Here is a 27,583-nt window from a genome sequence, read left to right as displayed (position 1 = left end):
CCGGAAGTGAAGTTTGTTCGGAAGTTCGGGAAATGTTCTTCGGGATAAGGAGCGAGAGGAAAATCCGTCTGCTGAGAGTTCACGCTTGCTTTTCTCTCTGAATTTCAAGTTTTTCATTGAAGTATTGATCATTTTAAATGTGGTTTGTTCTTCTGCAGTCTCTAGAATTTAAGAGGTCATTTGTCATCTAACAAAATTTACACTGAGTTAACAAAAAACATAAAGTAAGCACTTCTCTATGAAAAAAAGGAAAAAAGACACCAATGGCAATGCAACTAAGCAAAGAATCATTTGACAAAGTTGGTTGCTAAAATCTCGAAAATTACTCTGAATACAAACATACAGATGTCCTTTTAGTCGTTCAATTATATAATGATTAGGCCTAAAAAAAATAATGTTGTGTTTCCGATCACCCCCTTGAAATTTTGAAGGGACGGTAGGTAGGGATTTTTTTTTTTTTTATAATATTATGCTTCATTGCTGTCTCGGTTTTGTTTAAATGCATGGACACTAGTTTGGGATTTAATAGAAAGAGATTGATTACCCACTTTAAAAATCTCCCCGAGATAAATTTTAGTTTACCCCTTTTAAAATCCCCCTGAAATAACTTTTAGTTTACCCCCTTTTAAAATACCCCTGAAAAAAAACTAAGTCCAAACCTAAAAAAATTTTTGGGCAGCACTTCCCCTAGGAAATTAGCTTTTTAAACCCAATTCCCCTATTTCAGGACCAAAAGTTTGGGATTGTCAGAGAAAGAAATTGAGAAGATGTGGGGCAGGTTCATTTATAGTAACATGAACCAAACATCATCCCAAACCTACAGATAGACAAATGTACACTGTACCTGGCAGGACACTTTCTTTTGGCAAAGCATCTGTGGCTTTTCATCAGAATGTCTAAAGCGTTGATTGGCTGACCAATTTCAGATGGATTAATATCATGTTCATTTTGAAGAAGGGTTTGGCATGAAAATTTGATAAATTTAATTCCAAAAGATTGCATTGTTCCAACAGTTGTGTTATTGTCATCAATCCCCAGTCATTTTTGCCAGTGGCCGAGCACAAAATTTGTGTTGTGTATTTTTTTTCATCAATGTTAGACATTGGATGAATTTTATTGCTAATGTCAAAAAAGGTGTTACTTTCTGTAAAATTAAGAAATTTTTTTTCTCCGTGAAATGGTCACACTTTCCGCGTTGAACATTGAATAGGACGCGTTGTGTTGCCATGTTCAAACACTGACAAACGAAAATAACTACTGCGCATGCTCCCACATATATAATTAGCCAAGAAGATTCCACTTTCCAGTACATTCTAAAAATCTAAAAATAAGCCTCGAGTTTAAAATTAGCGTTGTTTTCTCTTGGGGCGATAAAAAGATCGAGGGACTTAGAATTTTTTATTTTCTTTCAGAAAAAACGGTCGGTAGGTATACAAATTATTTTTTTTCCCACATCAGCTTTAAAAACTTTTGAGTTGGGGGTCTGAAGGACGGTCAGTGAGGTGACCGGAAACACAACATTTTTTTTTAGGCCTTATAATGTTTTGAGAGTGTTAAACTTATAGGGTTATTTTCATGCAACGATTTCGACCTTTTTATTTCATGTTTTTGAAGTTAATTTCTCGTTATATATTCTCGTGATTTTCACTGTGCATGCCTCGTGTTTCCCTTATCTATTTTCCTTTTTTTCGTGCCGTTAGTCTTTATTTCTCGTGAGTGTCCTGCATTTGATTAAAAAGTAAACTGAGATTAATTTAATTCAAATTCAGCCGGGATATTGTTTTACATTTCATTATGAATTCATTATCTCTTTCCCAGGTATTAATTTTTCTCTTCATTTATAGTCTAGCTTTTACTATGAATAATATTTGTTTTCAAATTAGATGTATACAGAGAGCACAAAAAAGGTGACCTTAGGTTAGCTAGGGTCCGCATGTCCATTTTTAGCATAAAAAATGACTGCATGTTCATCATATTTTCTGATTTTCTGATGCTTTTTTCCTAAATTTTTACGTTGTAACGATATATATATATATATATATATATATATGTTTATGATGCGCCCCATAGATTAGCACTGATGACATGTACACTATTACAAGAGCGCAATTATTCATAATGCATTTTCCACAGGGTACCGGTAACCACTGGTGTTCTGAATTTTTTTCCTCGAATACTACACAAACTAGGGAAAAACGGGTTGCAGTTCCTGTTACTAGAAATGACAGTGTTGCATAACAAACCAAAAAAAAAATAAAGAGGGTCAAGCGCCAAAAATTGACTTAAAATGCAGAACTTTGAAAAAGATTGTCTATTTTTTTTCGCTTAATAAAAAAGACATATTTTTAATGGCTCCGATGTGCAGAAATGGAAGATATTTTCTATACTTTGTAAAATGTGAATATGATTTTCTGCATTTTTTAAACCTAATTGGATAAGCTTTCGATTAAATGTAATTCCAATCCTGTATCATCCAATCAGAAGCTGTATCTAAGGATTCTATTCTGAGTACAAAATTTAATAATTGCGCTCTAGTAACTTTTATATGATGTCACTGTTTACAATTATACTTGTGTGCCTCAACTAGTGTTACTTCTTATTGCCCTCTCATGATAGGAATAACAATACATACGTTTTTATTTCTAGTGCTTTGCTTTTCCTGATTTTTATTTTTTGTGCATTTTTGCAATTTGTATTTCACATGTTTCTGTGTCTAGACTTCCCTTTTACCATCCTCCATTACAGCTGAGCCTATTGCATTGAGTGTGTAGGTAAATGTAATATCTTTGTTAGCTTGCTTGTTGGCTGAACAGTGAAGTCATTATTCATGTTATTAGGTAACTAAGATATACTATCTTCCTTTACAAGTAGTCTATAGTCCTACAGACAGATAGATTGGTAATCTGTCAGACTAGTGGTCTACTCTTAAAGGAGGGTACTTAAACTAACCTAATAATAACTGCATAGTTTAGACCATTTAGGTGGCTTAAGCAAAAATGTCTGGACTTTATAAACATTGTTAAAAAAGAGGGACGAAAGATACCAGAGGGACAGTCAAACTCATAAATCGACAATAAACTGACAACGCCACGGCTAAAAATGAAAAGGACAAACAGACAAACAATAGTACACATAACACTACATAGAAAACTAAAGAATAAACAACACGAACCCCACCAAAAACTAGGGGTGATCTCAGGTGCTCCGGAAGGGTAAGCAGATCCTGATCCACATGTGGCACCCGTTGTGTTGCTTATAAGATAACAAATCCGGTAAATAGTCTAATTCGGTAGGTCACATTTATGAAAGGGAAGGACACTGTAGTTACAATGTAAGGATTTTTTTTAAAACAGTGCTAATAAATCTAAAAATGTCACTAAAATGTGCTGGGGTATAGGTTTTGAAAATTTATGATAGATGGGGAGGCTGGACACAGATTTACTTTTTTGTCAAAAAGAATTTAAAAGGTGTAGCCTAAATTATTTTGCAAAAATTATTTTGCAAATGAACCATGGCAACCTACATTGATGACAAAATTAGATCATCAAGACTCTTTTTTACAGTAATAATTTACAACAGTCAAATAAAAATAATTTTATCATTTTAAATATTTTAGGTTTGCAAGGTTGAATATAATTCAGTTGCAGTTTGATGAACAGTACCAATAACCACATCTTTGAATAATTGATATAGATCATAGTGACTTCACTGTATCGAAAAGTGCTTTCAAAGTCTGAGGTATGTGAAAAGAAATTCAAGAAACACTTCACTGACAGTTATCTACAAATACTTTATATTCAGTTCAAGTCAGGTTAGAAAGTAACCTGGATAACAGACACCTTCTTTGATATTTTAAAAGAAATTTTGAAAATTTGAAAAAATAATATACTCATGAAATGGATGTTTTAATGATCATGAGCAATGAAGGGATGCATAATATCCAGGTGAGTGATTCAATCTCCTTGGAGCCTCTAGTTATGATTTTGTTCATAGATTCAACACAGTTATAAACCGACTAGATTTTATGAGCTAATTATTTGTGTGTAGTTTGGGAGTAGAAAAATAATTTGAATATAAATTGTGAACTTTTAGACATTAAGAAAATTAAAATAAATCAGCTGGAAATAAGTAAAAGTGCAATATAGTATCCATGAAAAATAAGTTGTTTACAGTTTCTCATTAACATAACTTTCAATGCAAGTTATCTTATTTCAGAAAATCGGTAGAACTTCTGTGTAACAAAGCAAAAATTGTATGGACAAAATATTTGGTACTCCAACAGAGCCACTTTTTAATGAAAAAAGTAATGGTATTTCACCTGATATTTTACAAGAATGGCTAACTTCTCTTGCTGTTTTGAATTCAAAGCATGTGGATGTATCGTTAAAGCATGAGGTAAGATTTTATCAATGGGGAAAACAACTGATTGATTTTTGGTGTTTTAATGCCTCTTTTAAGGGTCACTTTTGGGCTATTTCATGGCTTCTAGTTTTTATTGGTGGAGGAAGCCAGAGTGCTCAGAAATTCACCATCCTCAACACTTAATTAATCACTAAATTATTAATGAAAGAGTACAAAATTTGTTTATAAATTAAAAGAGAAGATAAATTTTGATGACTGTCTGATTTGATATTATGGAAAAAAAGGGAAAATGGAATATGAAACTAAAGCTTGTATAAATGGGCCCTCTTCAAACGTAGAACGAGTGTGGAAAAATAGATTCTTTACTGAAGTACAAAGCACTTCAAAGAAGTAGTTGACCCCAATGTATAAATATAAATTCAGGTGATCAATAAAATGTGAAATAGAATAGAGTGTGGAAAAATGAATATGTGTAAAAGAGTTAGCAACCCAACCAAAGAGCAAAAAACACTATAACAGACCAAGGCCACCTGTGGGTCTCCAGCTGGCCCCTATACAATAATGTACCTGACACTAAATCACCATTGTGGACAGAATGTAACAGAAAATACACATATTATTTTATTTGTTCTAAAGAAGTCATGGTGAGTTATGGGGTATTCATAGAAAACTTTTAAACTTACATAAAATCGTGAAATTGATATATGATATATTTGACGTTGTAAATAAACTGAATATTCCTAGTACTGTTCGCCAACGATAACTTCTCTTTCAGGGTCTGTTCAAAGCAGGCAAATCAGCTGAATTTGTTTTCCTTACATGTGAAAGACTCAAGCTGTCTGCTGATGCTAAGTATTGTGCAGTTGAATTGTTTGACAGGTTTGTTTTAGTATGAAAAGTAATGTAACTGTATTATCTCAAACAAAGGACAAAAATGAAATATTAACAAGGCCAAGTAAAAAAATTTGCGTGTTTCCTATTTGCCTGCCTACCCTATATTTTTAGCTTACCTTAAAGTTTTTTTTGTCATTTTTCAATAACCACTGTGAAAGTCAGACTCAATGTAAAAAAAATTGTAAAATATAAAAAAAATCCATATTGACCTACCCTATTTTTTTCAACGATGTAATGGGAAACACACTTATTATTTTATTTGGCCTAATTGTGTTTTCAGGACATTCTGCATACAGAAACATGTATCGGCTGTAAGAATGAGAGTTCTTATATGGCAATATTCACTTAAAATCTGAAAAAAGGGATGTGGTATGATTGTTAATGAGACAATTATCCATCAAAGTTCAAATAAAGTGGATGTAAGCAATTACAGTTGGATTATAATACCTTCTTATAAAAAGCAAGAATGATTCAAAGATTGATTCATGGGTGTTTTATGGTCAAGAGCAAACATCAAATAAAATTGAGAATGGAAATGGGGAATGTGTCAAAAAGACAACAACCCACCACAGTCAAGAGCAGACAACAACCGAAGGCCACCAATGGGTCTTCAATGCACTCCTGCACTAGGAGGAGTCCTTCAGCTGGCCCCTAAATAAATATATATATACTAGTTCTGTGATAATGGACGTCATACTAAACTCCAAATTATACACAAGAAACTAGAATTAAAAATTATACAAGACTTACAAAGACCAGAGACTCCTGACTTTATTTGTTTTTCAATAGTCAGGATTTTACACACCCCATTACACTACCACCTGACAATGGTATCAAGGGGTAAATACAGAATATATAAGAAAAAAATATAGCAATATATACAAAAAGAATCTCTGACTAATTAATTTTTAACAATAAAAATATTTTAGGTTACATATAAATTGTATTTGATTTATCTCTCCTCTCTCTCTCTCTGACTTACTCACATACAACACTAATACTTTCACTCATCTGTTTTGTTACAATATGTATCATGACTTACTTTTTAAAACAATTTTTTTAAAGAAATAAATTTGCTCATAATTTATAAATTATTTCTTTTCTCTAAACTAAACATAGATAATATGAAAACAACACTTAGTTAAATATTACATGTAAAGGAGACCAAAATTTTTCACAAAATTTGACTTTATCATTTTTCTTTGCAATATGATTTTCAAGAAATTGGTATTTCTTTATTTTATTCTTTAACTCAATCATATTTGGTTTTGTTTCATTTAATTTACATTTGTATATATAATTCTTTGTAATTATGATTAGCAGATTCAATAATAAACTTTCATGTTTGCAACCAAGAAACACATTCTCTTTGTTGAGATCAAAATTTACAAAAAAAAGTTTCACAATATTGAAAAAAGACTGCCACAATTGAAAAGTTATTGGGCATTCAAAAAACAGGTGTTCAATGGTTTCTTCTCCAAGTTTACAAAAAGTACATAACTTGGTATCTTTTAATTTGATTTTGTACAAAAAGGTATTCGTTGCTATAATTCTATGCAAAAATTTATATTGAAAGGTTCTTAAATAAGCATCTCTACAAGACTTTTTTGTTATCATGAAATACTCTGACCATTCTGTAGTATCAATAACTAACAGCTCTGCCCATTTCAAAAATTTAATTGTTGGTAGTTGAATAACTTCATCTACTAAGTTTTTATATACAAATTTGGCTTTCACATTACACCTGATTTTTTTTAAGAAAGTATCACCAGTGTTAGACTTATCTAAATCTTGATTTAGACAGTTATCTTTAAGGCATTTTTTCATAGCGTTAGGGATTTTTGATATCAAACCATAATATTTAATAAAATTGTTGGTTTGTACTTTTTCTTGAAATTGCTCAAATTTATAAAAAAATCATATTTTCACGATTAATAAGGTCACTTACTGACTGCACACCCCCCTTTTCCCATTGAATGTAATATGGGAAATCATCCAAAGAAGAAAAGTTCAAAATATATAAGGATAAAATGTCACTGACAGAAATCTCAGTAATAGGTTTTGCAGCGGAAAAGCATAGTAAAACATCCTTCCAGAAAGAATTTTTACATCTTTTAGCAATCTCAATCAGCTTTTCTTTCTGAAGATTTAAAACCCTTTCACCCCCATACTGCATAAGGTCTGTCAGTAACAACTGCTGCCAGCTACCGCTAGGGTTTGCCAGCAGTCTTTTTATCCAACTAATTTTCAAATAGATATTAAATGAATGAAGATGTACCATATTAAGTCCACCTTGTGAAATATTACCAACAAGTGTGTTTCGCTTAATTCTGTCTGGTTTTCCATTCCATATGAAATCATAAAATAATGAAGTGAGCTCTGTTAACCTGGAGTGTGATAGGTTTGGTAATGCAGTCAATAAATGGAACAACTTTGAAAGAGCAAGTGATTTAATTACTGTAATTTTTCCTAATAATGTGAGTTTTCGATGTTGCCATCTCTTCAGAATTGCAGAGACCTCTTTAATTTTCTTAGCAAAATTAATTTCTGTGATACAGCTTAAATCTAAAGAAAATTCAGTCCCCAAAAGTTTAAAATTTGAATGTGACCAATGAAGTTTTAAGTCTGGACATAAAATAAGATCAGAATATTTTTTACTTCCAACCCATAGTGCTTTTGTCTTTGAAGCATTTATTTTCAAACCTGAAATTTTATAAAAAGATTCAAAACATGAAAGTGTTTCCCTCAACGATATTTCCCTTCCATCTAACATAAGGAATGTGTCATCTGCGTACATGCTTAAAAGTGATTCATCATCATTGATAGTAATTCCCCTTATGTCAGGATTACCTTTTAATTTCAAAGATAATAATTCAACCCCAATTATAAATAAATAGGGAGAAAGAGGATCTCCTTGTCTGCAACCTCTTTCTAAATGAAAAAACTTAGACATGTGTCCATTATTTATAACACAACTTGATGCCCCTGAGTATAAAGTTTCAAACCATCTACATAAAGAAGGCCCAAAATTAAAGCTTTTCAAAGTATTTTTTAAAAATAACCATTCCAAGGAATCAAATGCCTTTTCAAAATCAACAAGTAATAAAAGACCTGTCTTATTATTTTCCTCAAGATAGTGCATCAAATCATATAAAAGGCGTGTGTTCTCACCCATAAATCTGTCTTTAATGAAACCTTTTTGTGTGTCACTTATGATAAATGGTAAAACGGGTTTAAGTCTATTAGCTATAACAGCAGAAGCTATTTTCATATCAGTATTCAAAAGACTAATAGGACGCCAGTTACTAATATACTGTCTGTCTTTTCCCTCTTTAGGAATGCAAGTTATTATACTTTGATACTGAAAATCAGAAAATTTACCCCCCGCATATCCAAAGTGAAGAAATCGAAAGACAAAAGGGCCAATATCTTTCCAAAAAAATTTATAAAAATCTGCAGAATACCCATCAGAACCAGGACTTTTACCATTTGTCATAAATTTTAAAGATTCAGCACATTCTTTAAAAGTTAAATTTCCTTCACAAAGATCACTTTGTTCTTCTGTAAGCTTAATGTTATGATTAAAAAATGATGTATCATTGCAATCTAATTTTTTGCTTGAGTACAAAGTTTTATAAAAATTTTGTTGTTCCATCAGAATTTTTGATTGCTCTGAAATATGCTGACCTTTATCATCAATAAGTTCTGTTATGGTTTTCTTAATAAAATTTTTCTTTTCTAATTTACAAAAATAATTTGTACACTTTTCACCATTCTTATGCCAGTTAGCTCGGGATCTAAGCAGCAAGCCTTCAACTTTCTTTTGTCTACAATTTTCTAGTTCAAGTTTTTTTTCAAATAAAGATTTTTGAACCTCATCATTTGGAGAATGATTCATAATACTTTCAAAATATAAAATATCATTTTCAAGTTTGAGAGTGACATTTTTTTCCTCTCTGGATTTATTAATGCTGTAATTTATTGACAAGGATCTAATCTTCATTTTTAATATTTCAAAAAATGTTTGATCATTACATGACAACTCAACAGAAAGAAGATTTTCCATATCACCTGACAGATGGTATTCCAAAATAGTATCATTAATACATGATTTAACCATTTTTATATAATCTGCATCTCTAAGTAACTGAGAGTTAAATTTCCAATAACTTTTGCCCCGTTTCTCTAAACAAGCTGAGAAGGTGAAAAGAATTGCCGAATGGTCTGTTCTATAACCAGGAATGATAATGGTATTCTTCATAAGTGAAAAAAGGTCTTCTGAAATTAAAAAATAATCAAGGCGACTTTGTTTTATTGGTGAGGACTGACGCCAGGTATATTTCCTATCTTCTGGATAGCATGTACGCCAAGGATCAAGTAGTTCAAAAACATCAATGATTTCATCAATTTTTTTTATGGGAGTTAGGGTTTCTATTATGTTTGATATTATATGTATCCATAAATTTATCTAATACAACATTCCAGTCACCACATAGTAAAACACTGGTGTTTTTAAAGATTAAAATATTCTGCATTATTGTGTCAAAGAATGAAGGTTCATCTGTATTATAACCATACAAACATGCAAAACTTAATCTTTGTGAAAAAATTGTTATATCTAAAATAATGTAACAACCATTATCATCAATAATAGAATTATGCACAACAAAATCCAGACCCTTTTTAAGCATAACAGAGACACCTGCACTTTTACTGTCTTTATGACTGACAAAGCATTTATTTCCCATTCATCCTCCCAGTATTTTTCAATGTCTTTATTGCTATGAGTTTCCTGAAAACACACTATGGAAGTATTTTTACTCCTAGCCCAATCAAAAACATCTGCCCTCTTTTTGGAGTTTGAAAAAAGACCCCTCACATTCATTGATAATATCGTTACATTATTATCCATGATTATATCTGAAGTGATGATTTATAAAACATATAAGCAAGTTCATAAGTACAAATATACAATTGTAACAAATATTAAAGACATACACAAACATACACACATAAGATGTCACATATTATTTTCTTCATTCAACATTGAATGTATAAACTAATTTACAGTATGGCATTATATAGTTATGAATAAATCTAGCAAAGGAATAGATGTTTTAAGGGGAGATAAGATTATATTAATTTCATAATAAATGTTAGAGTTATTTCCCCTATACTATATAGTGACAGTATAATTTATATTAATAAAAAAAAATAATAAAAAAATCTCTTATACTATTTACTATATATGTATCCAGGATTTTGTAATTTGGAGTTGACATGACACGCTTCAGCATTTCTATTTATACTGATAAAAACTGTACATTTTCCAAAAAATATTAACAAGTGTAACAGACTAATATGAAAACTAATTAATTTCCATCTTTTAATTTCTTTTTCATTTTTTCTTCTACATTGTCAAATAGATCAAATCTTATTCTGCTACTAGTTTCAGTTTTGGCATACACATTACAGTTATAAAACCATATATTTTCAAATTTTTCAGTGTTTTTAAGTCTTGCCATTAGTCCAAGATTGTGTTGTGATATGTCATCATGCAATTTCACTTCATTTTTCAGGGATCTTTTTTGTCGCATTATCCGTATTTTAGTTTCAGTATTTTTGACGTTAACTATGACAGGCTTCTGATAACCATCTTTCCCAGGTATTCTGTGGATGGCTAGTACATCACTGGGCTCAATATCTACTTTACAGTCACTCTTTAAAGTTTCAATAAATGCTTTTCTCAAATTCTCACCCCTTTTTTCAGGAAAGTTTAGCATTCTTATATTATGTTTTCGACTGTATTGTTCATTATAATTGGCTAACTTCAATGCATCAATAGATCTGTTATTATTGTCACCAACCTTTTCCACTAAGTTTTCAATAACTCTATCTTTTGCCCTGATTCTTTCCCTCAGATCCTCATTCTCAATCATCAATGTATCTAACTTATCAAGTTTTTATTTTACACTCAAACTTACTGGTGATCTTCTCTTCAAAATGATTTAATAATTTCTGGACAATGTTACTAACTAAAGTTTTTAAGTCCTTTTGTTGTACCAAATTAACCATAGCATTAGTAAGGTCAGTCTTTGTAACTGTGCCCTGAAGAGATTGTTTTATTTCACTTAAATCATTTTGAATACCAGTCAAATCAATACCTTCCACACTGTCATTTGCAACATCTGAATGGGATCGTTTGTTCTGCTTGGATGGTTTTTCCTTTACAGAGTCTTTAGAAGAATCATTGCTCCCAGGCTTTTTAGCTGCTAACATTGTTTGTATAGTTTTTGCTCCTTTACTGTCCCCAGGCATGGTGGTAATACAGACAACACTACTCAGAAAATCAATAAATTACAAATACTTTTCCAATTCAAAATATACAATTCCACTATAGTAAATCCATCTTTCAACAAAATGTGAAGTAAATCATATTTCTGTAAAGTTCATCAAATTCCAAACATCATGATATGATTTGCATAGATAAATTTCTTCAAAAACCAGCTTTAAATTGCCAAAAACTGCAGAGCTGAAAATCAACCCACTACTACATTGGCAACCATCTTAAGATGACTATCACAGACTCCTGACTTGGGACAGGCACAAAAATGTTGCGGGGTTGCATATTTATACAGAACACTAGGGTTGTTATCCTAAATTATCTTTGTTGCCAATAACATGACATGTTTTGTAGTCACATGACATGAAATAAGGTTTATAAAAGAATAAACTAATTATTCAACAACTTATTATTCTGAATATAGTTTCATAATAAAATTTGTGTTCTCTATTTTTCAGGTTTATGTTAAAGCATGTGAACGATTTATATTCGCATGTTCTCAAAACAAACAGTAAGAAACGGAAAAAAGACTGGAATCTTATTCTAGATAGAATCAAAAATCAAGTCACATTAAGACTGGTGTCATGTTGTCAAATTGCCAGTAAGCTCACATCACATTACAAGGTATTTACCAGTACTAAGTTAATTAGGTATTTACCGGTACATGTACTAAGTTAATTTACAGCTGATTTCAATAAGTGTGCAAGCAAAGGTAATATCTTTGGTTAGCTTGCTTACTAGCCGAACTGTTACGTCATTGTTAGGTTAGGTAAACTACCCTCCTTTAAGAGTAGACTAGTCCGACAGAAAACCAACCTATCTGTATAAAGGACTAAAATTGAGAAAGGAAATGGGGAATATGTCAAAGCGACAAGAGGAGGGTAATATACCTTACCTAACAATGACTTCACGGTTCAGCTAGCAAGCAAGCTAACCAAAGATATTACCTTTAGCTATACACTCATTGAAATCGGCTGTAAACAACTAGAGTGAATTTCTTAACTACATATTTGTTTGCATGGTTAAATAGTAGAAATGTAAGGGAAATTTTTATTTTTTTTATTTTTATTTTTTAATTTCATCTACGTGTGGTTGTCTCTTTTTCAAAATGCTTTCTCTGTGTACCATGTATGTTTTTAATGGAACAGCTCTTTGACACATTCCCAATTTCCATTCTCAATTTTATTTAAAACTCAATTCAACTAACACATTATTCTATTGTTCTACTGTGTGTTCAGCTTATACCTCAGAAGGTAATTGCTGAATAATAAAAAAACACAAATTCATTTATGCAACTATGTATGGTAAATTTCATTGGTATAGCTTTTGATTGAATTCTGTGAGTTATATGAACAATAAATTCCTATATAGTACTATTTTGTTTAAATGAAGACATGATTACAATTGTATCTTATGTTTATAGTTGCATTTTACGCTTTAGGCCAAACAAATAAGTATGTGTGTTTACTATTACATGCTAAATAAATAGGGTAGGTAGGTAGGAAATATATTGTTTTATTTATATTTATTACATTAAGACTTTAACAGTGCTTAATTAAAAATGGTAAAAAAAAACTTTAGGGTAGGTAGGGTATGGAAAACACATTCTTTTTTGATTGGCCTTAAAATTTGAAATCTTCTTATGCTCTGTCAGGTTGTCACTGCTTCAAAAGCAAGAAGATTTCTGAATGAAGGAGGACACAGATACACACAAGAGAGTATATTGCAGTCAGAACTAAGAATATTAAAAACTTTGGACTTTCAAGTAACAATACCTTCAACACTTGTATACATAGAAACAATTTTAGAGATACTTGGTAAGAATTATTTATTTAATTTGAGTGATTTTGTTTGAACAGAAAGCACTGAATTTATGTTTCAATTTTAAGGTGGAATCCGTAAAATATTGAGGTGTAAAATGGGAAACAAAATAAAGAATAGCTTTTAAATATGAAAGAAAACATTGAATAGCTTTGAAATGTGACACAAAATATTGAATAGCTTTAAATTTAAATTTGAACTAAAATATTGAATAGCTTTTAAATGTTAAAGAAAATATTAAATAGCTTTTAAATGTTATAGAAAATATTAAATAGCTTTTAAATGTTTAAGAAAATATAGAAAAGCAACTTTTAAGCTTCAAAATGTGATGCAAAAAAATAAATTTGAGGTGACATTACTTGCTCCAATATCAGATTATATTTCTTATGATAAAGAGTTCAAATAACTAAAAATGAACATATTTGTCCAAGAAATTTTTAAGTTAGAAACTTTTGATGAAATATTTGTTCTTATTGAAGTATTCACTCAGTGATGAGAGAGTGGTCATGGTGATTATCTACAGGTGCCAAAAATAACCGTTCAGTTTCAGTCACATATTTTCTATATTCAAGCTACTAGCTCAAACTCCAAAATTAAGCAACTGAATAAAAAGAGATGTGGGGTATATGAAAATCGAACTCAACCCAACAAGAAAAGTAACCAAAGACATCAGGGGCCAACATACACAAACAAACAAACAAAATAAAAAATGGGAGATAACTTTAGGGCAGCATCTTTTTCTTTAAAGGGAAGTAATTCTGCTTTATTGTTGTATTTAACTTCACTTTAACCCTTTCCTCCATTGAATTTTTTTTTTGCATACTTGATTCGCATAGGATTTTTTTAATAAAATGCTGAACATATGATTTAAAGTATTAAGGCATTGCGAAAAACAACTATTTCATCAAATAAATTTAAGTCGGTTATTCCTATGATATTCCTTTTCATATTGGATACAAATTTTATTAAGTCAATTGCAGACACTTTGTAGTCAAAGTGTTTCAACTGAGGTACTACACAGGCGTTAAAAGGGGTCATTATGGAGTTAGGGGGGTGGCGTCAAAAGGTGTCATTATGGAGGAAAGGGTTAATTAATGCAATATGGTTTTCGAAAATAATATCTTTTTAAAGCATTTAAAAAAGAATGATCTAGAGATTAACATAGTCTTTAACACTAAGAAGATGTTAGCAGCTTCTCTAGAAGACGCAAAACCTAAATTGGCCAGTGTTTAATAAAATTGTAAATGAATTAATCAAAGTTTCTAGCTTAACTTTGATATTGTTTGAAGATTTTATTAGGAAAATCATGGTTCTTTGATTATAACAGATTAATTATGATAATAGCAAGATATGGTGTGATTGCTAACGAGATCAAATGTTGTAGAAGTTAACAACTATAGGTCACTGTTTTGCTTTCATCCATGAGAAAAGTGAATATCATATATATAAAAGGCAAGAAATGACAAATAAAACAAGAAAACTAACAACCGATTACGAAACAATAAACCAAAAAAAAAAATGATATAAAGCTTCAAAGCACCAACACAGAATTACAGGCTCCTGACTTGGGACATGGCAGGTTAAACATGTTTGCTGAAGCGAAACGCTTCCTCTAGTATAGGAGAGTGGTGTAACAACATATGAACAACCTATAAAAATCAGTTGAGAGGGGCTTAACTTATAAAATTTACTACAAGCATACAAAAACAATTTTTAGGAATTCTGCATGAAATTTATTGTGAATGGTCCATTGACTACACCCTTAAAATTCCAAGAAAAATACATGCATTTAAAAATGGAATTGAAAAATTATATAGATGTATGATGATAGATCTCATTATAAAAATTCATGTATTTTCTTGTTTTAGTTGCAAATGCTTATAAACTGTAAATTGTGAAATGTTTGTGTTGTTTTTATGCTCCACCTAGGGGCATTATGTTTTTCAATCTGTGCGTCCATTCATTTGTCCATTTGTCTGTCCCACTTCAGGTTCAAGTTTTTTGGTAAAGTCAGTTTAAAGTTTTGGTCAAGGTACTTTTTGCTGAAGTTGAAGTCTAATCAACTCAAAACATAATACCCATGTTCCCTATGATATGATCTTTTGACCCCCAATTCACAGTACCATGGTCCACTGAACATAGTAAATGCTAGTGTGGGTGGAACATCCATGTACTATGAGCACATTCTTGTCATAACTATGAAAATAGCATTGCTATTGGGTTTCAAAATGTTAAAACTAACATCTAAATGTTGCTCACATTAATTGTCATCAGCATTTCCTAATATTTAAACTTAATTGATTTAAAGCAATGGAATTTACAGATCACTTTAAAACCAAAAAGCTGAATATTATTTTTTTAACAGATTTTTAAATTGAAATAAATGGGTAAGACAAAATGATAATATTTAAATGTAAAGTCATATTTATTTTTCTTTCATAATAATAATTCCTATTGCATGTTGTATTTTAATTATCAGCTTTGGAAAATGTTGCTGTAATAACCCTTTAATATTTAACTTATTGATCAATATTTATTTTGCATTTAAGTTAAAATATTAATTTTGAATCATACTTACTTTTTCACAGGTTACAATGAACCAGACACAGAAATTAAAGTATACTATGAAATTTCCCTCAAAGTATTGGAAATTGTCTACTTAAAGTTCTCTAATATATATAACAGCTTGTTCCAGATAATAGTACAGCATCAGACACCTTCACAGGACGAAGTGTAAGTTTAGATGTCCAATTTATGTTAACGATTGTTTGAGCTTTTGTCCTAATTTGTGTCAGAATTCGTTTATCTTTTCACACTGTCATTGTCTCCCCTGACAAACTCACTCAAAATTGGCAGAAAAACTAATATGTCATATGCCGTATAGCTGGGTTTTTTTTGTGAGTGTAAAATGTCGGGAGTTTCATTGAATAAGGTATACGAAATATTTTGGCGGTTATTATTTTGGATTTTTCAAAAATTTTATGAATACCTTTGTATGTGCACTTTTAAGTTGGCCAAATTTATTTTGGTGATTTTGTTATATCTACAAAAATAAGCGAAAATTAACAACCCGTGGACATAACCCTCTATATGATATATTACAATGGTCCGTCTTCTTTAGATCACTGAATGTTTCCATTGACAGAATCTACTAGGTCTCATTTCACAACAATTTTCTGGGGCGGATCCAGCCATTTTTGGAAAGTTTACTATAGCTTGCTATAGCTACTTTCCAAAGGTGTCGGCCTCAACCTCCAGTGAGACAGACTATCGCAATGTTCTGCTCCAAGATAATGTAGTACTAGTGTTCGAACTCTGATTCCGTTGGATATTTTGTGTTACTACTCTTTTGAAAAGATTACACCTTGAATAGAAATGGAATGAATGTTCACCGACAATTCAGATGAATTAAACTTCATTTTGAAATAAGTATCACAAACATTACTTTGCGGATCGGCCATTGGCTGAATAGAAAATCAAAAGAAATCTATGCGAGATAGCGTTTCATTCATGAATATTTCATGAATAAACATTTTCCCGCACTATTTTTTACTATGTACGATATTTACAACTGTTTATTATTGAATAAGTAAAAGCCAGAGTGTATCGAAAGAGTCCGGTATGGGAGAAAAAAACAAATTTAAATATAATAATCAGGTTTTATTATGCCTATATATATCGTTTGAAGATCTCAATCTTACATACAAATCTTTAGTAAACATTTATGCAAACAATGCAAGCAAGCCAACCAACCAAAGTCTTACTTTACAAGCATTATGAAATTAGCTTTAATACTTATTTCATATTTTGTTATATAAATAAAGAGATGTGGTAGGATTGCCAAAGAGACAACTATCCACCAAAGTTCATATGAAGAGGGTTTATGAAGCAATTATAGGCAACTGTACAGCCTTCAACAATGAGAAAAATCCATACTGTAAATAGTCAGCTACAAAATGCCCTGACATGAAAAATATGAAACAATTCAATTGAGAAAAACTACTGCCTTATTTATAACAAAACAATTTACCAAAAACTATTGTCTGCTCTTTGGTTGGGTTGTTGTCACTTTGACACATTCCCCATTTCCATTCTCAATTTTATTTTTATAATACATATGAACCAACAACCACTGAACTACAGGTTCCTGACTTGGCGTCAAGCACATAAAGAATGTGATGGGGTTAAAGTTGTTGTTATTTGTTTTTCACATCACTGAATAGATATTTCTATTTTAGTAGGTCATTATGTCAAGTCAAATCAGATAAATTACTGCTGGCAGTGTCTGTGATAGCAGCAGCTGTGTATGTTACAGGGTTCAAGTCTGATAAGGTAGTATTATGTGTTTTTGTTGCAAAATATGTAGTTGGCCATAAAACATAAAAAAATATACTCCAATAAAGAATTCTTTGTCAGTAAAAACGGATATATAATGTAGAACATAACTGAAGCGGATCAGAAGCCCGAAAAACTTGACAAGACTGAAACTTTTATACACCAACAAAACTAGCCTAAAAATACACTTTTATATACAAGAAGGAATATTAATACACAAACAAACAGACAAGCCAAATAATTAAAAATTACCCTAAATTTTTATTGCATTGATAGGAAAATGAATATTGTTTTTAGCTCACCTGGCCCACAGGGCCAAGTGAGCTTTTCCCATCACTTTGCGTCCGTCGTCGTTAACTTTTACAAAAATCTTCTCCTCTGAAATTACTGGGCCAAATTAAACCAAACTTAGCCACAATCATCATTGGGGTATTTAGTGTTAAAAATGTGTCCGGTGACCCGGCCAACCAACCAAGATGGCCGCCATGGCTAAAAATAGAACATAGGGGTAAAATGCAGTTTTTGGCTTATAACCCAAAAACCAAAGCATTTAGAGCAAATCTAACTGGGGTACAATTGTTTATCAGGTCAAGATCTATCTGCCCTGAAATTTTCAGATGAACCCCTTTAGGAGTTATTGCCCTTTATAGTAAATTTTTAACCATTTTTCGTAAATCTTAGTAATCTTTTACACAAATCTTCTCCTCTGAAACTACTAGGCCAAATTATTCCAAACTTGACCACAATCATCATTGGGGTATCTTGTTTAAAAAATGTGTGGCGTGACCCTGCCAACCAACCAAGATGGCCGCCATGGCTAAAAATAGAACATAGGGGTAAAATGTAGATTTTGGCTTATAACTCAAAAACCAAAGCATTTAGAGCAAATCTGACATGGGGTAAAATTGTTTATCAGGTCAAGATCTATCTGCTCTAAAATTTTCAGACAAATCAGACAACCCGTTGTTGGGTTGCTGCCCCTAAATTGATAATTTTGAGGAAATTTTGCAGTTTTTGCTTATTATCTTGTATATTATTATTGATAGAGAAAAACTGTAAACAGCAATAATGTTCAGCAAAGTAAGATCTACAAGTAAGTCAAATGACCAAAATTGTCAGTTAACCCATTAAGGAGTTATTGCCCTTTATAGTCAATTTTTAATCATTTTTCTAAAATTTTAGTATTCTTTTAAAAAAATCTTCTCCTCTGAAACTATTGGGCCAAATTTAAACAAACTTGGCCACAATCATCATTTGGGTATCTAGTTTTAAAAATGTGTGGTGTGACCCTGCCAACCAACCAAGATGGCCACTATGGCTAAAAATAGTACATAGGTGCAAAATGTAGATTTTGGCTTATATCTTTGAAACCAAAGCATTTAGAGCAAATCTAACAGGGGATAAAATGTTTATAGGTTCAAGATCTATCTTCCCTGAAATTTTCAGACAAAACAGATAACCTGTTGTTGGGTTGCTGACCCAGAATTAGTAATTTTAAGGAAATTTTGCAGTCTTTGGTTATTATCTTGAATATTATAATAGATAGAGATAAACTGTAAATAGCAATAATGTTCAGCAAAGTAAGATCTACAAATAAGTCAACATGAGCAAAATTGTCAGTTTACCCCTTAAGGAGTTATTGCCCTTTATAGTCATTTTTGAACAATTTTCATAATTTTTTGTAAATTTTTAGAATATATTTTCCACTGTAATTACTGGGCCAAGTTCATTATAGATAGAGATAATTGTAGCAAGAAGAATGTCCAGTAAAGTAAGATATACAAAAACATCATGATCACCAAAACACAATTTTGTCATGAATTTTTCTGTGTCCATTATTTAATATGCACATAGACCAAGGTGAGCGACACAGGCTCTTGAGAGCCTCTAGTTTTGTTGAGCCTTTGACTTTTGTCGAAAAAACGAGACATAGCGATCCTACATTCTATCGTCTGCAGTGTCCACAAACATTCACTCTGTGGTTTAATGTTTTTAAAATTTTAATGACTTTTTAAACATTCCCGGATTTATATCAAAACATGGATAGAAGCTTGTTTATGATCAAAAGCTAGTATCTAGAAAGAAATTTTGTTAAAATTTTGTTCTTGTTTTTTCAATATTTTACTTATAAATGGACTTAATTTTTCTTCGCAAGATAACATTACATACAGTCTGCAGCTAAAGTTTTTAAAACATTTATTAGATTCATAAACTATCCTGGATTTTTACCAAACTTGGACAGAATCTTCTTACATTCAAAAGATATTAAAGAGAGGAATATTTTTATTCATTTTTTTGCTCATTTTTGTTGAGCCTGCTTTTAACAGCAAAAGTAGGCGAGGATTTTGTTAAAATTTTGTTCTTGTTTTTTCAATATTTTACTTATAAATGGACTTAATTTTTCTTCGCAAGATAACATTACATACAGTCTGCAGCTAAAGTTTTTAAAACATTTATTAGATTCATAAACTATCCTGGATTTTTACCAAACTTGGACAGAATCTTCTTACATTCAAAAGATATTAAAGAGAGGAATATTTTTATTCATTTTTTTGCTCATTTTTGTTGAGCCTGCTTTTAACAGCAAAAGTAGGCGAGGATTTTGTTAAAATTTTGTTCTTGTTTTTTCAATATTTTACTTATAAATGGACTTAATTTTTCTTCGCAAGATAACATTACATACAGTCTGCAGCTAAAGTTTTTAAAACATTTATTAGATTCATAAACTATCCTGGATTTTTACCAAACTTGGACAGAATCTTCTTACATTCAAAAGATATTAAAGAGAGGAATATTTTTATTCATTTTTTTGCTCATTTTTGTTGAGCCTGCTTTTAACAGCAAAAGTAGGCGAGACACTGGGTTCCACGGAACCCTTACGATTTTTTTATCATTAGTTACCACTATCTTCTCAAATCAATTTCTGTGTGGAAGGATGCTTTAAATGACAAAGTGATTATATATGTATATACATTCTACCAAAGATACACAAGTTTTATGCTTTTACAAATTTTGCAAGAAAATTACATGTTTTTACCAGTATATGTTATTAATTTGGTTTTAACTTCTATGGTTTTCCTAATGTGCTGTTGATTCATTAATATTGTTGGTATACCAATTTTCCTGAGTTTTATAGGTATCCACAATTTTGAATATTCAAAAACGTACAAATTTCCATAGGCTTGCAATCAAGACTTTTGCACAACCATGCTATCAAATATGAAAGAAAAACAATTTTTCCTTGTTCCAAGACAACTGATCCCATGAAAATGAATGATTTCACAGTACTCCCAAAATGAACTATACTAATCAATAGTAACTTCTTGAAGGGTATGCAGCAATTGCCACTTATGTGCCATCTTTTTATGTTGATTAAACACATTTTATATATGTTCTCTCTTGTGTTGTAGATGATTGAATGTTTACATCTGATAACCAAGATACCATTAGAGGATATTGTTGACTTTGCTACAATCATTATACAAATGATAATTCCAAATGAACCTCTACCAGAGAGCTAACAACACAGATACAGTCTATAAACAAGGAACCAGATGCAGCAAGGAAAATCAACTTGATAAGCTATGATTATGAATTTTGTGAGAATTTTCTGAATTCACTTCTGATTGTTTTACAGATGAAATTTTACTAAGGGGAGCTTTAATGAAATATGTAGGACACTAAATCAAATCCTTATAAATATACTTTTATAAAAAAAAAACTGGTTTGTGAGAATTTTCTGAATTCACTTCTGATTTTTTACAGATGAAATTTGACTTAGAAGAGCTTTAATTGAAATATGAAGGACACTAAATCAAGTCCTTATAAATATACTTTTATAAAAAAAAAAAGGGTTTCATATTTTTCATGGATTTTGGAAAATGTGTATTTATAGATTAGACCAATTCATATATTAACTTCTTTTCTTACAATGTCTACATAAAAAGAGATGGTTACTGGTAAATATCATAGATTTCCTATACCGCTATTTTCTGTGTCATGTGCAAATATGTAACTGTCAAAATTTAAAAATTGTTTTTGTTTCATCATGAATTCCTTCTTTCATTAAATATCCTTCCATGCACTTAATCTCCCTTATTGACTCTCTAAGGCTGTTTGATGTGATCAAGTAAACCTATAGGTTATTTAAAAGTGAAAGCCAAATTTAGATTCATAATAGAAACTTTTAATCTTGATCTGATCTAAAAGTCCCAATTGTTATTATTGAATAAGAGCTGAGATGACCTGAAAGTAAACTTAGTTGCCATGAGTATTTATGATTGTTGTTTCTTACTGTATTTTTCTATAGCTTACATAATAGCTCAATTTAGCTTTATTTTGTCTCTTCTTGATGTAAATAATTATCTCCCTTTGTCCTTAAGAAAAAGATCAGTATCAAGAATGTACTTAGGTGAGGTTTAGGAATATTTGTCAAATGTTTGGACTCCTTGGCTTTTTTTCCTACAATACAGAGTAAAATATTTTGCCCAATAACACCATTTTTAGCTCACCTGGCCCGCAGGGCCAAGTGAGATTTTCTCATCACTTGGCGTCCGTCGTCGTCTGTCGTCCGTCGTCGTTAACTTTCACAAAAATTTTCTCCTCTGAAACTACTTGGCCAAATTTAACCAAATATGGCCAAAATCATAATAAGGGTATCAAGTTAAAAAATTGTGTTCGGTGACCCGGCCAACCAATCAAGATGGCCGCCATGGCTAAAAATAGAACATAGGGGTAAAATGCAGTTTTTGGCTTATAACTCAAAAACCAAAGCAATTAGAGCAAATCTGACAAGGTTAAATTGTTTATTAGGTCAAGATCTAACTGCCCTGAAATTTTCAGATGAATCGGACAACTCGTTATTTAGGTTGCTGCCCCTGAATTGGTAATTTTAAGGAAATTTTTGCTATTTTTTGTAATTTTCTTGAATATTATTATAGATAGAGATAAACTGTAAATAGATAAAATGTTCAGCAAAGTAAGATTTACAAACAAGTCAACAGGTCCAAAATGGTCAGTTGACCCCTTTAGGAGTTATTGCCCTTTATAGTCAATTTTTAACCATTTTTCGTAAATCTTAGTTATCTTTTACAAAAATCTTCTCCTCTGAAACTACTGGGCCAAATAAAATCAAACTTGGCCATAATCATCTTTGGGGTATATAGTTTAAAAATTGTGTCCAGTGACCCGGCCAACCAACCAAGATGGCCGCCATGGCTAAAAATAGAACATAGGGGTAAAATGCAGTTTTGGGCTTATAACTTAAAAACCAAAGTATTTAGAGCAAATCTGACAGTGGGAGAAATTGTTTATCAAGTCCAGATCTATCTGCTCTAAAATGTTCTGATGAATTGGACAACTGGTTGTTAGGTTGCTGCCTCTGAATTGGTAATTTTAAGGAAATTTTGCTGTTTTTGGTTATTATCTTAAATACTATTATAGATAGAGATAACCTGTAAACAGCAATAATGTTCAGAAAAGTAAGATTTACAAATAAGTCAACATGACAGAAATGGTCAGTTGACTCCCTAAGGAGTTATTGTCCATTATAGTCTATTTTTAAAATTTTTCATAAAGGAGTCAGTTCGGTAAGGGCCATATTTGGCCCCAATTATAAAGTTCATTGTTACAAGCCAATAAAGGTTTTAAGTTGCCTTAAATACATGTGAGAAAGTTAAACAGAACTGTTTTTGTCAAAGTTTAAGTCTAAGACGTTGATTTTTACATCCCAAAAAGGTCCAGATAAGGGATTTTGGTAAAATTTGACAAAATGAGATGGATTTTAACCAAATTAAGGACCAGGAAACATAGAGCGCAGGCATCGACAAACTTAATATTCAAATAAGACATGTGAAATGTCTTCACAAACATTATTTTAAAAGATCTTTGTTGTCGACGTATGTGCTCTATGTTTTCTGTCCAATAATCTATTGAAATTTACCTATTTTCATTGATTTTTTTCGTGAAAAATCAATATGAGTACAACTTGTGACGTCATAATGTAACGTAGAACGGTTTTCAACAAAATATCTTATTTCCAATCTAGTCACTATATTAGCTGTAATTTATTGTGATATTGGTCAATAAATCCGAATTTGAAATTTACGCTAAAAAAGGGGGCCATTTTAGGACCTTACTGAACATGCTCCTTTGTAAATTTTTACTAACATTTTCCACTGAAACTACTTGGCCAAATTAATTATAGATAGAGATAATTGTAAGCAGCAAGAATGTTCAGTAAAGTAAGATGTACAGACACATCACCATCACCAAAACACAATTTTGTCATGAATCTATCTGCGTCCTTTTTAATATTCACATATACCAAGGTGAGCGACACAGGCTCTTTAGAGCCTCTAGTTTCTTTTCATATAAGACTTCAATAGCTGATAAAAGGTCATTTTCCAAAATTTATGTAGATTCTTGATTTCTTTTCTTTTTATTTGAGACTGAAATAATACCAATGCAAATATAAGGTAAAAGTCTAGGTCCGTTTTTTCCCAGACATTTTTTAACCCTTTCAACGCTATACACGGCATATGCTGCGATGACGTACACCATTCTCCACTGCTATTCATGCCGCGATGAAAAAGGATTTTTCATCAGGACTCTTAAATCATTCGGTTTCATTCGGGTTCTCTCTAATTTTTCCTCGTCTAGGATATACAAGGTCTCATTTGCGCTTGAAATCCTGGCAATTTTTATAGTAAAATCATGCAGTAGAAGGAAAATAAAAACAAATATTTTGACAAATGTAAATGGCGGAAATCGGAAAAGAAGCTGTAAATATGGAAAAATTTCAGCATTTCTATGGCGAAATTAACAACAAGGATTAGTTAAAAGGTTTCTTGTTATCTCAATGTGTTTATTACATTTAATTCTTGTGGGAAATATGATTTGATCGATCATTACGAGACGTAGAAAAAGGGGGGGAAAACGGAGATTGACTGAAATTTTTTAGGACGGAGCTATTTATTTGTGCCACGATTACATAATACATTGTGTATGGTGCAATATGCTACGGTCTACGGAATCAGGCAACTGGTATCTTCTTTATTATATGGCAGATAAAACAACAAAATAAATGAAGACTAAAAGTAGTTTTTATTCAAAATTCAACACAAATGTAATAAATTACACCTTTTACCTGTTAATTACCTGAAAATGCAGGTATCCTGATGAAAATTTCACTAAAATAATTGCCTAACATTACAGTACATGCTCTCCTGAGCATTTTTCATGCAATAACTTTCTCTGTATCTCATATAATAAAAAAGATACAGCAGTCTGAAAAGGAAAATACTGTTTTAATGAATAAACACAAAAAAAATGCAGCAGCAGCAGCCATTTTTCTATTTTTTTGTGTAGCGTTGAAAGGGTTAAATGAAATGTCTCATAAAGGAGCTCCATAACCTATTAATATTTGTAACTTATTTCGTTCCTTAACTTATGCTGAAAATTCTGATTATTAAACAGGGGTATCATACATTTTTAATTTGCAGTGAATTAAAAGTTCTGTTTGAAGTACATGTATCATAGGGTTTTGCTGTGAATTAAATGTAAAATTATCTTAAATGTCCTTTAATACATTATTCTTAGATCTCAGTAAAAGTGTTATGAGCAGACTAGGAGGAGTAAGTATAGTTTTATCAATATGATAGTGTAGCATACCTGCCAACTGTCACTATTTGCGGAAAATTTCCCCCATGGAGGCTCCCAAATTGAAATTTTAAAAAGCAATTATGTCCACAATTTTAACATAACAATTAATTTTACAATGAATTGAGGCTTATAAAAGTATGAAGAAGCCAAAAAACAACATTACACTGTATTTGAAGGCCCCCTTGAAGTTTTTTAGGAGTATGGCAGCCATCTTGCACACAAAACCCCCATGGGTATTTTGAAAACTTGGCAGGTATGGTGTAGGCTTTTGATAATTGTATTGATAGACTTGTATTTATTTTTAAAAGTTTGAAACTTATTTTAACAGGACTTTTTACAATGTTTGGTATTTCAATGTCATCAATATTATATTGTTTTATTGAAAAGATGTGTTAAAGGCTGTTCCAGAAATAAAATCATGTTGGAATGTTTTAAGACCCCTGACCACATATAAAATATAAAAAAAAGATGTGATATGATTGCCAATGAGACAACTCTCCACAAGAGACCAAAATGACACAGAAATTAACAACTTTAGGTCACTGTACGGCAATGAGCAAAGCCCATACAGCGTAGTCAGCTATAAAAGGCCCAGAAATGACAATGTAAAACAATTCAAACAAGAAACTAACTAAATTTTTTTTTTATTTAATTTAATTAATTAATTTTAGTGCCTCCTATCCCCCACCCAATAAGTTTTTGAACAGCCCAAATTTAGATGTAAGCTTATATATTAAAGTTTAGATTGCTGTGCATTTAAGAACTGTCATTATTGAAATAATTTTGATTTAAATATGATAATTTGTAGATACATTGAATGAACTATTGTTTTTTTTACTAAATTTTTTATTTTGCATTAGAATTGTAAAAAATGTATTGTTACATGTTTATATATTCATATTACAGAAACAATAATATTGTAAAGACTGAAGTTTAGTGGTGATTCTTATACATGATTGATTGTATCAATTATTGCAAAAGAAATTAAAATATTTCCCCAGAATTATTACCTTTTTGTCGGGCTTTTTAAATGTTTTCAAATTAACCTGACCCTTTGTATAAATACAATACCAATTGTTCTCTGTGGTTTTTTAAATTTCTCCTTGAAGAGTCAATCAATCATTGATTAGTTTACTGTATTTGGTCATGTATAGTCTGCACTGTTCACCCAAAATATGTAGTTGGTACAAGGGGATGAAAAGGGGAGCATACTATACATAAATGTGGGATATACACGGCCAAATATGGTAGCTTGACAAAATAGTTTACCCTAAAAGAAAATATTACAATGTCAGAGACAAATAAACTTGCAATAATTTAAATAGCCTGACAATAAGATACTCATTCTTTGGAAAGGTTTCATTTCTTTTGAATGATTTTAACTTTAAGAATCTTATATTTGGTTATTATATTTAATCAAATATATTAAGATATAAATCTCATCTTGCTGTTGGTAAAAAATTTAACAGAAAAACTCCATTTAATGATTTATTTTTCTTTGAAGGATGGTTTAAATGTTGATATCTAGATTAATTGACATATCGTATGCAAATATTGAAATACAAGCTTTCTAACAAAGATATGAATAATGAATCAAAAATTTAAACGGAAAAACATTGCGATACTTTCTGAATTTACAGTAGTTATTTCAAGATAACCCTATAGTTAGTAATTTTTTCCCTATAATTTTTGGGGAGGGAGTTTTTCAATGTTTCATGACATATGCACTACTTTAACCATGTCAGGACATATGCACTAATTTAACCATGTCATGACATATGCACTAATTTAACCATTTCATGACATATGCACTTACTTAACCATTTATTGACATATGCACTAATTTAACCATTTCATGACATATGCAATGATTTAACCACATATGCACTAATTTAATCATTTCTTGACATATGCACTAGTTTAACCATTTCATCACAAATGCAATAATTTAATCATTCCTTTGTGCATGGTTTGTTATGCTAAAATCTTATGTTGTTATTGTAAATCATTCTATTCTGACTGCTGTGATACAGTTTATATATTAGTTTTTGGATATTACAGTGGAGGGAACTTATATCCTTTTACTGTGTCAATCTGTGATTAAAACAATGTGATATTTTAATTATTTGTTATGTTAAAGAATAAATTTTTGAAAAAGGTAGAAAA

At 31.0% G+C, this 27,583-nt stretch overlaps 1 protein-coding gene across 4 annotated transcripts; it reads left to right on the top strand.

The window, feature by feature from the left end:
* Window positions 1–2: 2 nt before the first annotated feature.
* LOC139499987 (cyclin N-terminal domain-containing protein 1-like) lies at window positions 3–27,583 on the top strand. 4 transcript variants are annotated; one of them, XM_071288661.1, is made up of 9 exons: window positions 3–121; window positions 3,617–3,738; window positions 4,216–4,395; window positions 5,138–5,241; window positions 12,058–12,223; window positions 13,254–13,416; window positions 16,009–16,153; window positions 17,659–17,752; window positions 21,166–27,583. In XM_071288661.1, exons 3-9 carry the CDS (start codon window positions 4,255–4,257, stop codon window positions 21,274–21,276), a joined length of 924 nt encoding a protein of 307 aa, XP_071144762.1. In that variant the 5' UTR covers window positions 3–121; window positions 3,617–3,738; window positions 4,216–4,254; the 3' UTR covers window positions 21,277–27,583. The 4 variants fall into 4 exon arrangements, with proteins under 4 accessions (XP_071144762.1, XP_071144764.1, XP_071144761.1 ...); XM_071288663.1 differs by having other exon boundaries at window positions 55–121; window positions 17,662–17,752; window positions 21,166–21,408; XM_071288660.1 differs by having other exon boundaries at window positions 56–224.

This window comes from Mytilus edulis, chromosome 13 (genome assembly GCF_963676685.1).
Source record: "Mytilus edulis chromosome 13, xbMytEdul2.2, whole genome shotgun sequence".
Classification (NCBI taxonomy): domain Eukaryota; kingdom Metazoa; phylum Mollusca; class Bivalvia; order Mytilida; family Mytilidae; genus Mytilus; species Mytilus edulis.
The sequence above is the reverse complement of the archived record's forward strand: the minus strand, read 5'-3'. Positions and strand labels throughout refer to the sequence as shown.